Here is a 12,036-nt window from a genome sequence, read left to right on the forward strand (position 1 = left end):
TGTATTTATTTAATAGATCTTGGAGAGATCTGTACATTAGTAACATAAAATCTTATTTTATTTTTATAATTTTCATTTTATTTTGCTTCACCTACTTTCCCCCTATGAGACCAGCTGAGTAACCACTCCTCCATTTTTTGTAACTTTTTCCTCTTACAAGTCAACATTCGGCAAGAAACCAAGAACCGAGATTGCAAATTAAGCAATAGTTTAGGTATACCCAATTATATTCATTCTTAGTGTTCATGGTTTTTGTACTTTGGAAGTAATTAAAGGCAAGACACAACAAACTGATATCTAGACAGAAAAGTTCTAAATAGATACACATATAAATTAAATTATTTCCTGATATAACCTCTATACTTCCTACCAAGCCAAATTAGCCACATTCAATAGGGCATACAATGTGGCCTTCAACGTTTCCCAATAAAGTATTCTCAATCCTTGAAAACCAACTTATGATCAAGAATATTTTAGTACAGTTTGGTGAACACAACTCCATCAACATAACGGCCTTTACATTTGGATCTATAAATAGTTTTAAGTTATAATGACAACAATAATATTGCCAATTTTGATTTTTGCAATGTTTTTCCAAACATTTTTATGATAAGTTATGGTGCTAGTCTTTCGTAGACCCATCCATTTGTGCCTTTCTTTGTTAAAGTCTTATCAAGAATTTCATCTTCTCCAGGTTTGCGGAAGAGTAGCCTGTCATGAAGTCTGTTGGAATGCCCCTGCCAGAATTCCACTTGATCAGGAATTACTTTGAAACCACCCCTGAAAAAAATGGACATGTTTTTTGAAATGACAAACAAATGAGTCTGAGTGAATTAATGCCTTCATTGGCAACTGCAATTTATGCAAAATGTGTAGACAAAATAAATTGTCAAATATTTTTTGGGGGTTAAATAAGGGAAGACTAAAGTTCTACTATTATGGTAACTATTTTTGATCTTGCACAATGGTCTTGTTATACACAGACCATATCAATTTACGGACTATGACATAATCTTGAGGCCAATTTTCCTGAAAACTATGTAATGCAGTTAAGCGGCCACAAAATATGAAGCATGTAAAAATTGGCATCTGTATAGCTATGCCACCAACACCAGATGTCTGATGCACTCAGTGAAAGAAACAAATCAACAACTGGAAGCTCCAGCAATGTAAGATGTTTCTATCAAGGTTCCTTCCAATCAGTTTCTAACATTCAGAATGTTATGACCTCTGTCAGTTACTTGTCAAGCTCAAACACCCTCGAAGCCCGCTTTGCTGGTGTTAATATTTCATCCATATCGGGATGCACATTCCAGTTCATGACAGGGCCAGTTAAAATTGTTAATAACCCAGCCCTAAAGCGACGACAAAGATTGAATATTATTATATATTTGTGCCTGGCCCTTGCGTGTTTGGAGTTACTAATGCTGCTTCTTGCCATTTACTTGAGTTTCGACATGCAAGACAAACCATTCATTTTCCAGGTGTTTAAAACCACAAAACCTTAAAGCTGTCCACTGTTTAACTTATTCTTTCTCTGTTAAATGATTTTGGTAGAATCAAAGCTTTATACTTTCGAGAGAAGTGAGATGAATGAAAATGGAAAGCTGGCTTTTTTGACAATTTCTGTTACATTTGATAGATTTTTTACTAAAAATTAATCTGATTGGTTCAATTAAAAGTGAAGTCAAACTGATTCCTGTGTAATGGCTTATCCGAACTTTTGGTTTAAAAAGTCCTTTTCCTGCTAAAACACCTGGTAGGCCCTCAATCAGTGTCAGGTCATCTTTTATCCTTCACATTTTCCCGCATTTTTATTGGTAAAATATATTACAAGTTCTCTTCAGTCATGTAATAAATCTCTACTATTAACCGTCTCGTTCAGGACTGTACTGGGAGAATATTGGCCCCCGATCGTTTTTGTACGCACCTTTATATGCTCGGTCTGTACTGTCAAGACCTCTGGCCAATATCCTCCCAGTATGGTTCTCGCACTTGGTTAATAAAAATAATTTCAGTTAACTATATACCCACCAGTAACCCGGCTTAGGAATCACTTTATTTTCATCAGCATATTCTTCTTTAAGTTTACTCTCCTTATCTTCCAAAACCTGATAGATTAACAACAAAAAAGGGAAGTATATGTATAATGCAACACTCGACTTCAGAAAACACACCGTACATGCAGTAACAAAATTTAATTATGGTATTTATGTGTTGCTGTTGGTAGCCAACTTGCTTGCAGCCACATGAAGTCACTTGTACTGTAGAAATACCAGCTGCATGGGCTCTACACAGCTATGTTTGTTGGAGAGGATACTTCCCTATATAAGCTATATAGATAAGATTTTTTGTATGGTTTATGAGCTGTTCTGGTATTAGTTAACAGGTATTGATGGATTTTTGGTCTGAAACTGGACATCTCCCAACTCCTGCTATAAGTCAGAAAAATTATGAAGGCCCAGTAGGAGAATTTCCTGTATATTTTACCTCTAGTACATACCTCTCTGCCTGCAATAACTGAGCTCTGGTTGCTTACTAGGGCTCCAATCTGACTGGGTCGAGGACGGGAATGAAAATACACTTCACTTTCTTTTACAGACAGCTTTTCCACTCGTCCTTCTATCCTCACCTGACAGAAACATTCAAAGATAAGGTGAAACACTACAAATTGATTTTTAAAAACTTTGCACTGACTCTCAAGTGGCACAAGCTCAATTTTTTATAATTATGCTATGTTTCCCACATCTTCCAGTATCTGACCTGCAGGAACTGTCACAAAGTCTGTTATTCCAGGATAATTTGTGCTGCACAGCCACAATTATATTTAACAGATACTGCAGTTGCATTTGATCATAGATCAACCCATAGAACACAGACTGTTAAGTCTCCTGGGACAGACAGTCACAAACAAGCCCTCCACGGAGCTTATCAATTTTGGGTCTCACAGGACTGCAGGGCTTATTAGAATGGGAGACTACAGCTGTAGTTACATATTGAAACACATGGCTGTACTGTATATATCAAAAGCATTCAAAAATTTTCCTGAAACATGTCATATTGTTTACTCCACCTATTCATCAAGCCATAATGTGCAGTTCCAGAAAATATCCATACTTCCCCTATGGAAGTTTTTTTTTTGTTTTGCACCCCCCATCCCCCCAAGAAATCCCATTTTAGCTTCAAACATTGCTTCTAAAATTTTGACTTTTACGACCCCCCTCACCCTACCAATTTCCGGTGACCTTCCATGGGGTGGGTAGGGACTATTTCTGGAACTGCACATTCAGTATTTGTGTGATGATTCTGGCAAGTCCATAACAGACAGCACACAATGTAAAACTTCACTATTCAGATTGGGACCGGGAGTGAGTGAGAACTTACCACAGGGAGGAGGTGGTAATTTAGCCAAGGGTGGTGGGGGGGGGGGGGGGGGGTTAAAAGGGAGAGGGGGCTTAAAAGAGGAAATATGGTCATACACATCAACAAGCAACCTCACAACCCCAATGTGGTATGGGAAAAGAGGGAACGGGTGATTGGGGAGGGGGTGGGGGATTGAGATCACCCTGCCTTTTGCTGTGTTACAACTTATTTTAATACTTTCATACTTCATTTATCATTCTGTTAGTCATGCCTAAATGTATTTATTTCAGTATAGCCATTTACAATATTATTATTGTACCTGTCGATGCAAAGGATGCCAGTAAAACAACAAGCAGGCGTAAGGGTTTTCTTGCTGAAAGAAAAATAACTAGTGTTAGTTTAACTCTCTTGTGATGGACAGGATGGCCTGGTCATCTTCCTATCCACATTATTAGAACCATTACTTTTCATACATTTCTTTGTGAAATGTATGTAAATATAATAAAGGGACGTATACAAAACATGGAGCCAGGTCCATGGACCACCCATGTGGACCCGGTTCATGGACCACCTTGTGGACCTGGTCAATGGACCACCCCTGTAGACTGGGTCCATGGACCACCCCACCTTAATTGTGGACCCGGTCCATGGATCACCACGAACAAATTTTTGAAGGCATGTTTTACCTGTCAATATAATATAGGATGGACTGCAGACTGAGTATAAAATACAGATTAAATATGATGTTCAATATGTAATTCACCTTCTACTTTCTACTAATTGAGATTCTATGCTTTTACCACCATTGAGTTTTTTACGCAAATTATCCATATTTAGTTTTCTTTGCACTTGTAGAGTGCTCACACATAACCTATTGATATGAGGACATAGGTGCTCGCGAAGAGCAGTGTTTACATTTCGAGATATCGGATGGAGGGCCAACTCTGTATAACCAACCTCAACAGGGCTTGGGTCCATGGACCCAGTCCTCAGGGGTGGTCCATGGACCGGGTCCACAACCCAGGTACACGAGGTGGTCCATGGACCGGGTCCACATGGGTGGTCCATGCACCCGGGTCCATGTTTTGTATATGTCCGTAAATAAAGTGCCCACATGATATCTAAACAGGGTCACCTGCCTACCCTTAACCTCCCCACCCTCATAGTACCTGCTATAGCATGACCTATCTTTTTCTCAAGTGTAAAGTAGTCACACCAGCATCAACCAGTTTGCAGTGCTAAGTTTTCACATCTGTTTTAAACTGCTCATATATTAGCTTTATAAATTCCAACCCTAAGCCAACAGTCCCATTTGCTAGTATAAGTCTATGACTATCACTTCAAAAGAAGACATTTTTTCCTGATGAAGCATCATTCTGATGAGTCAACAGTCTCCAAATATATACAAGACTGGAAGAATACCCTGAGAGCAGACATCTCTCCAATCTTCCAAGAAAAATCAGGAAGATTGAGGGGATCTCTGCTCACAGTTTGCTGAAAGAAACCTCTGAATAATCATAATAAAACTCACCAGGTGCTCTCCTTTTTTACTGTCATAATTGGTGAAAAAGGTGAATCCTGTTTCATCATAACCCTTCAGCAAAACAACTCTTGCTGTTGGTCGGCAATCTCTGTTAAGCGGAGATACCCATAATTAGTAAAGGACATCAACACAAGGAAAGTTAACTTTACTATCCTCAATCAAAATCAACATGTTAACCTGTTTGTTGAACAAAAAGAGAGCATGACTGTCTTCAAAGCACTATAATTTGACTGATGTGTGACTTGATTTGATTACTGACTGTTTAGCACAACAAATGTGGCACCATTTAAGTGGGCAAAATGCATGCCCTTTTATTATTACGTGTCTAGGTTTCGGTCGGGTATACCTTTTTTTCTTCACTGTATACACAAATGTGCACATTAATTTATGCATTAAAATATGTCCTCCCCTAGTGGGGATGTATTGTTCTGATTGTCTTCAACAGAAGCAGCCCAATCAAAATCTATTTTTCAGGCACATATCACGAGAGAGGGGACCCACTCATCACTTCCTGTGTGACGTCAAATCATCATTTGATTTATTCATTAAAACTAGATTAAATTCTTCCCTCTCCCAGAAGGGATCTATTGTTTTGATTGTCTTGAACAAAAGCGGCCCAATCAAACTCCATTATCCGCGCGTATATCACGAGGGAGGGGACCCACTCATCTCTACTTGTGTGACGTCAAAGCAAATCATCATTTGGAAAAGTTGTTTTCGTTCAATGGCGGCCACATGTCTGAATTTAGGACTCCGAATCTGCCATTTTCAGAAAGAAAACGAAAGTTTTTCGCGCGGTAAATCGAAATAATAGTACTCGAAAGTTGAAACGGTGGAAATTGTGTGAGTTCACAGCGAAGAAACTTCACTTTTACAAACAGATCGAATAATTCAAAGCCAAGGAAGCCAGACCAGTTCAGCGGGGTCATGACGTTATTGCAGAGTTATTTTCGGTATGATTCCCAGTAACACAATGATAAAAATCGTTATCGCAGAGTGATTTCCGGTATGTTTCCCAATAACACAATGACAAAATATCAAGCAGTCTCTCTGAATAAAACCATTGAATTATTTCAATTGCAAAGGGAAGATAGTTTTTAAAAATCTGCGAAGCATACAATGGAAAATAAATGGGGCTACATTAATTAAGCACTCCGTGTAATGCCATTAGAGGGGCATCTTGTTCATTTTTTTTTTTAACGGCTAATTTATCAATTAATGCACATGCTCAATCAAAAATTCATGGCATGAACATTATACCAAAGAATATTTCAGTCCGAGGAAAAATTTATATTTTTGAGCTCTTGAATAAATTGTTCTCTGGTTGAAGGATAGAGAGGAAGTACGTCATGTATGCATACCCAGACTGACCGACAGACAAATGAACTTCATTTTAATGTCTCAGAAAAGGCTTTAGTGACCAATGTAATACTTATTTTTTTTAACTTCTAGGTTTTGTGGTTTTCCATCGGACTGTGAAAATTCAAAACAAAAATTTATTGCATAACCGATTACATAACATTAAGCTGAAGCTCTCATCCGGCCGGAGGCCAAACTGTGACTGATTTTATAAGTAAATGGAAATGGTAGCTTACATTTCAGGCAATAAAACACGCGTACTAACAAGCTTTCTCTAATTACACCGTTTTAGAATTGTGAAATGGAAGCTATAACAATTATATAATATATCTAATTGTAAACTAACTTTATAATAAACTTGAAATATTCAACCCATGGACATTTTCAATCGAAGTTGGTAGTTTTCTTTCTTAACCATGAGAACAGAACTCACCTTCCACAGGTAGTCAGCACCATAGCATTTGCTTCTCCAATGCCGGGAGCCGTTGTAGCTTCCTTGAACCACGAATCAAACTGTACGAATGGTTCCTTTGCCACAAGACAATTCTCGTCAAACACAGGCGTGTGGTAATCAATCCTCATGGCGGCGACATCTTCCTTACGCAGCATCACTGAAATTCCACTCCTTAAATGCCTGACTACAGCTGTCCTCAGAAATAGTTTACTTAAACCCCAAAACCTGGCATTCACGATCATTTACTGGCGGTGATAGAAAAGCGCCGAAAGTCGATCCCTTTCGTCCAAGTAACTTCGCGTGACTTTGTGACTAGAATAGTCAGCATCGTGACAAAATCGGTCGGGGAGATTGGGAACGGAAACTGTGCTAGTTTCCAGGGCCTGACCGGTGATCGAGGCCTCTGATACCCTTGGCAAAAAGCCAATGATCCAGCATTCTGATTAGCTAAGTTTCTAATGGTAAAATCTGCAGTTACGATGCACCTTTGCCATGAAAAGACGAGGAAAGTATTAAACGTCTTACGAAAATAAATCAATCACACTTACCAAAGAAAAAACCGCAAGAGCTATTATTTGACTTATTTGGAAACAAAACAAACAAACAAATGCCAGGTCCTCTTAGAACGGAAAGACAAAAACATTCTAAACTGCCAGGTCGTTCTGTTAAAGAACAAGGGCAGTGCTACTGCAACCCAGATTTTTTGAATCAGTTTTTCGTTTTTTGTCTGTCCAGCTCATGACTATTAGTATAGACTGAAAACATTTCCGAACATATAGAGACATATCAAAAAATGTGGCAAGTTTCAAATGATGCGTAGTACAATGATAATAATATATAATAAAAGTTGAATGTAACTTGCAAAATGCAAATACTTACCTTAAAGCCCACCGCCAGACCAAGCCGAGTGAATTTAAAATTTATCAGAGTCGTTCCGGCCCTGAGGATTACTGATCAATAAGACTGCAATGTGAATGTGAAGAGTGTAAATGAATGTTGTGACGCAGCACTAAGGTAAAAAAGGACACAATGATGGATCAGAGATTTAAATCTGTAGTGCAAATCTAGTAGATCCTTATGCGCCTCATGGCGCGGAGAGAACTAACTAACTAAATCTAGTAGATAGCTGGAGTAAACAGACGACTTTTCTCGGTTCCATTACTGTTTTCTTCGGGGAAACCAATGTTGGAACCACAAATCGTGCCTTTTACCGTTAGACTATCCAGTAGTAGTAGGGAGCAGGATCCCAAAGCCGTATTGGTAGGGGACTCACTGAATGCGTTTCCTTTGCCTCGAACTATGCCAATCAGACATATCTTGTAGCAAATACCTTATTAGTATCAAGCATAGAAAAAGAAGGGGGGGGGGGGGAGCAAGTCAGGAGATTTCGTTTTAGAAGGGATCGCTCTCGTCATATTCCCTGCGTTTTAGGTTGAATTTTGCCGGTCTTACTTCAAGTTGATAGGAGAGGGAAACTCCGTCATAAAACTCCAACAACCCACTTTTGCCTTTCAATCTTGCTGGGCCATGGCAGACAAACCTCGAGCTAAAAAAGGGTGAGGCCAGTCTTGCGCACACTGTACTCAACCTAAATGGTCCTAAAAGCTCTATTGTACAGGCGTAACAAAACCTTTCAGTTGTACCGAAGTCTTTCAGCCCTTTCATGTTTTGCTTTATTTTGACCAAACACAGAAATTTTGTAGCCAAAAAAATGACAAACGTAAATTACTCCACCACCAGTTCAAAGCCCTAAAAAACAACTTGAGAAACTATCATTTCTCATTACGAGTCAGTCCTTATTACTTGTAATCTGTTTTTACTAATTTCGTTAGAACTCAAACCAACACTGAACGGAGTCAGTCCAACCCGAAAATAAAATGTTGAATAAGTTACCACACATTTACAGCTATCTCTCGTTTTAAAAAAAAAATCCATACCCCATCCTTTCTGCTTTGTTTTAATTTAAGTGTCCAAGGAATTCAAGGCTTCATTCTTTTGATTGCTTTCTCAACCTCATTTTTTTTTTCTAGCAAGGGCTTAAGGCAATTTCAATGTGCACTATACTGTTAGCTGACATTTGATAATTTTTTAAGAACTTTTTCGACCCTAATACCTCACCAGTTAACTTCAAACCAATAAACAGACTTCATACCATAACAACGATTGTTAGTATTGTTCTTACAAAAAACAGCTGGTTTGAGACAAAACCACTGTTTTTCCATGAAGTTAATGCAGCCTTTGGAGAAGGAGTAGCAAAACTGTAAACACAGCAAAAATCATTCGTTCAGGGCAAGCTTCCAACAGACTTCCCAGTTCTTTTCTAAGATAATGTCTTTTCTTTAAAATAAACTTAATATGCATCAAGTTACCGAAATAGCTTTTTGTGGTTTTTCAATAACTAAGTCAACTGAGCATGTGAAGGGTGACACAACAGGAAATCGAAGTGACAATTATTTTCTTAGCGGTCAAATTTTCATTATGAAAAAGAACTGAAAGGGTAAGCGCACTGAGTGGAAAATAATTTCCATTCAAATGTACGTCTCATGGTCCACTTCAATTTGCAAAAAGTAATTATTTTATGTAATCAAAGAAGTTGAAGTTGAAAGATGAAAGTCGGATTTTATGAACGCAGCCCAATGTAAACAAAATTAAACAATGTTATCAAATGCCAGCCAGGGTGAACTAAGGAGTTTTGTTTTCTTTTACAGAATATTGATTATCGATGTTAGTATTAATGAAGGAAAAAGCTGCTTCCGTACTGTTTTATAATTCCTTTAAGGAATAGACTTCCTTAAAGTAAAATATAATTAATTTACAATTTACAAATTTACAAGCACCAAAAAGTGCTGATTTGATTAGTTAAAAATCCAGTGTTCTCTTGAGTTCAGTAGAGATTGAATAAGATTGAATAAAACTTGAAGTGGACTTAATTTTAGACTTGTTTCCAATTGTGCCTTCCTTTCCTTTATAAATCTCTCAGGTCCTATCAGTAACGGTATATTTCTTGGACTTGTTTGAAATCCTTAGCTTGGCTTTCATTCGTTTTAAAGTTTCTCTGAACACAGGCATTCTAAAACTATAAATAATAGGATTGACGAGAAAATTGTTCATACGTAACATTAAAACAATCTGACGGCCGGAATAAGAAAGTATTTCTTGATAAAAGTGATGAACGCTGTAAAGCACAAGGCTAGGAAGCCAAAATAGCAGAGATGCACCTACCACAATAAACAGAGTCTTGGAGAGTTTTGTGTTTTGTTCCACACTTTTCCTGTTATGTGCCGAGTTGACAACAGGACCTTTGTTGTTAAGTTTAAGTCGTATTACAAGATAAGACACGCAGATGGAAACCAAGGATAAAGTGAAGATAATAAGACATAATACAGCGTAATAAAGGAAATCTAAAGCCAAACGGGATGCACTCATAGCTATGCCAGCGAGCCACACAATAAAGACACTGTAGATGTAAGCTTTTGTGCTTGTTGTTCTATGACGGAGCGGTTGAATTAAGGCGAACGCTCGTTCTAAGGAAATAAGAACCAGAAATAATATAGACGTAACCGAAAACACAAGTTGAAGCGAGTTTAAAATACGATGATGAATTTCTCGGTTGTCAACGACTCGTCCAAGTTTTTTCGGAAGATCAGACGCAGTACTATCTAATAGATCTGAAAACCCAAGAAGGAGATCTGCTACAGCCAAGTTGATGAGAACAATGGAGGTTCGTTTTAGCCTTTTTCGATGAATCCAAAAAATAAATATGGTAAAACTATTTCCAATAATAATGATCAGACACTGGAAAACAGTAATGCACAAAACTGCAATAACAGCTGTTTTAGACATAGCTTCAGTTCACTTGAAGGTCTACTTCAAACGTTTTTCCTTTTCTGGCGTACTTACAGTAGGATACCAAAGCGCGGCTTAGACGCAGTAGCTCTCTTGCGCCGAACCAAATTGTATTCAATTATGTTGGACCTTGGTGCCACAAAATTACCGAGAAGGTGTCTTTCTGCTTTAAAGAGTCGAGCTTTGATGCGACTTTGGAGTGACGTGTGATTCAAATTAAGGGCGTCATGTGTCTAACCAAATTCGCCCAATTTTGTTTGTTGTGCACGCTCACGACTTTCAGCTTCACGGCCACTCCACAAGACGTAAACCAATCAATATCCTTGCTATATCGAATAATACCTTTTTAGAAGTACATGCATTAAGTTTGGCGTCTGAGAGATACGGCTTACCAATGGAAGTCACTCTAATGTCGTGCCCGCTAATTCACATCTGCCGAATCAGACTCCTTTCCATCATCAAGCCCACAGTGCTGTGGGTATGACGTCTGATCTGCACCTTTCGTGATAATGAAGTTGAAGATAACAATGAAAAAAATAATTAAGCTACTGGCACTTTAGTAAGCTTATTTCTTTCAGGAAAAGAGTTTAAAAGGCAGTGTACCCAGTTTTTGTGACAAAAGTGATTCGAATTGCCAAAAGCATTCTGCAGTCAAATTTTAATCACACCTGATAAGAGAAATAATTTGATCCACCGTGGAGAATATAAAAGGAAATTTTACTTGGATATCGGCGTACTTTTCATTATCTGTATTAATTAAAAGTATGAAAATAAACACATTAATTTTGGCTTTCTCAATCAACATTTTCAGAAGCAAATATTACTTAAAAATCCTTTCATCTTGACAGTTGCTCATAACTGGCCGGATATATATGTTCCTAAAGGTCAAATTTTTAAAATGAATCAAATAATACATATGTAAATGAAAATTTCCTCTCATATTCCGGTCAACCTTTGTCTTATTTTAAAATTAATAATATTTTATTGTCAGAGTACTATTGGAAGTTATTGAACCCTCTGTGAAAGCTACCCACTGTTTATTTTTTCGTTTTACAAGGATCTTTAAAACAAAGAGGCGGAAAGCAGACATCTTTGGTAGCGAGGTCATACCTGATTTCACATTCTTGTCATCTTCGACAAAGTCCTTCTAATCGTTGTTCACTTTACAGACATCATTAGGTACACAACATCAGAAAAAACCTTTCCATGTTTAAGGATATTCCGCAGTGTTAGTCGCAAGCTATGTCTAATCAAACCGCTGCTGTTATAGTTGTGGGCGTTGGTACTCTCCAATCTCTAATCGTTTGCATCGGGAATAGTCTTACAATATATGTTTTCTGGATTCACCGAAACAAGCTAAAACGAACTTCTCTTCTTCTCATCAACTTGGCTGTTGCAGATCTTTTTGTCGGAGTCACAGATTTACTATTGATGGGAACATTATTACAAGTTCAACGATATACTGGGTTAT

At 37.9% G+C, this 12,036-nt stretch overlaps 1 protein-coding gene across 1 annotated transcript; it reads right to left on the reverse strand.

The window, feature by feature from the left end:
• Positions 1–70: 70 nt before the first annotated feature.
• On the reverse strand, positions 71–7,059 carry LOC146486359 (uncharacterized). The gene is made up of 6 exons (XM_085100649.1): positions 6,699–7,059; positions 4,895–4,994; positions 3,683–3,736; positions 2,504–2,632; positions 2,035–2,111; positions 71–780 (listed from the first exon to the last, which is right to left on the reverse strand). The coding sequence occupies exons 1-6, from the start codon at positions 6,959–6,961 to the stop codon at positions 615–617; spliced, it is 789 nt and encodes a 262-aa protein (XP_084956775.1). The 5' UTR covers positions 6,962–7,059; the 3' UTR covers positions 71–614.
• Between the last annotated feature and the right edge of the window lie 4,977 nt (positions 7,060–12,036).

Source organism: Pavona decussata, unplaced genomic scaffold, assembly GCF_977016875.1.
Source record: "Pavona decussata unplaced genomic scaffold, jaPavDecu1.1 SCAFFOLD_21, whole genome shotgun sequence".
In the NCBI taxonomy this organism is placed as follows: domain Eukaryota; kingdom Metazoa; phylum Cnidaria; class Anthozoa; order Scleractinia; family Agariciidae; genus Pavona; species Pavona decussata.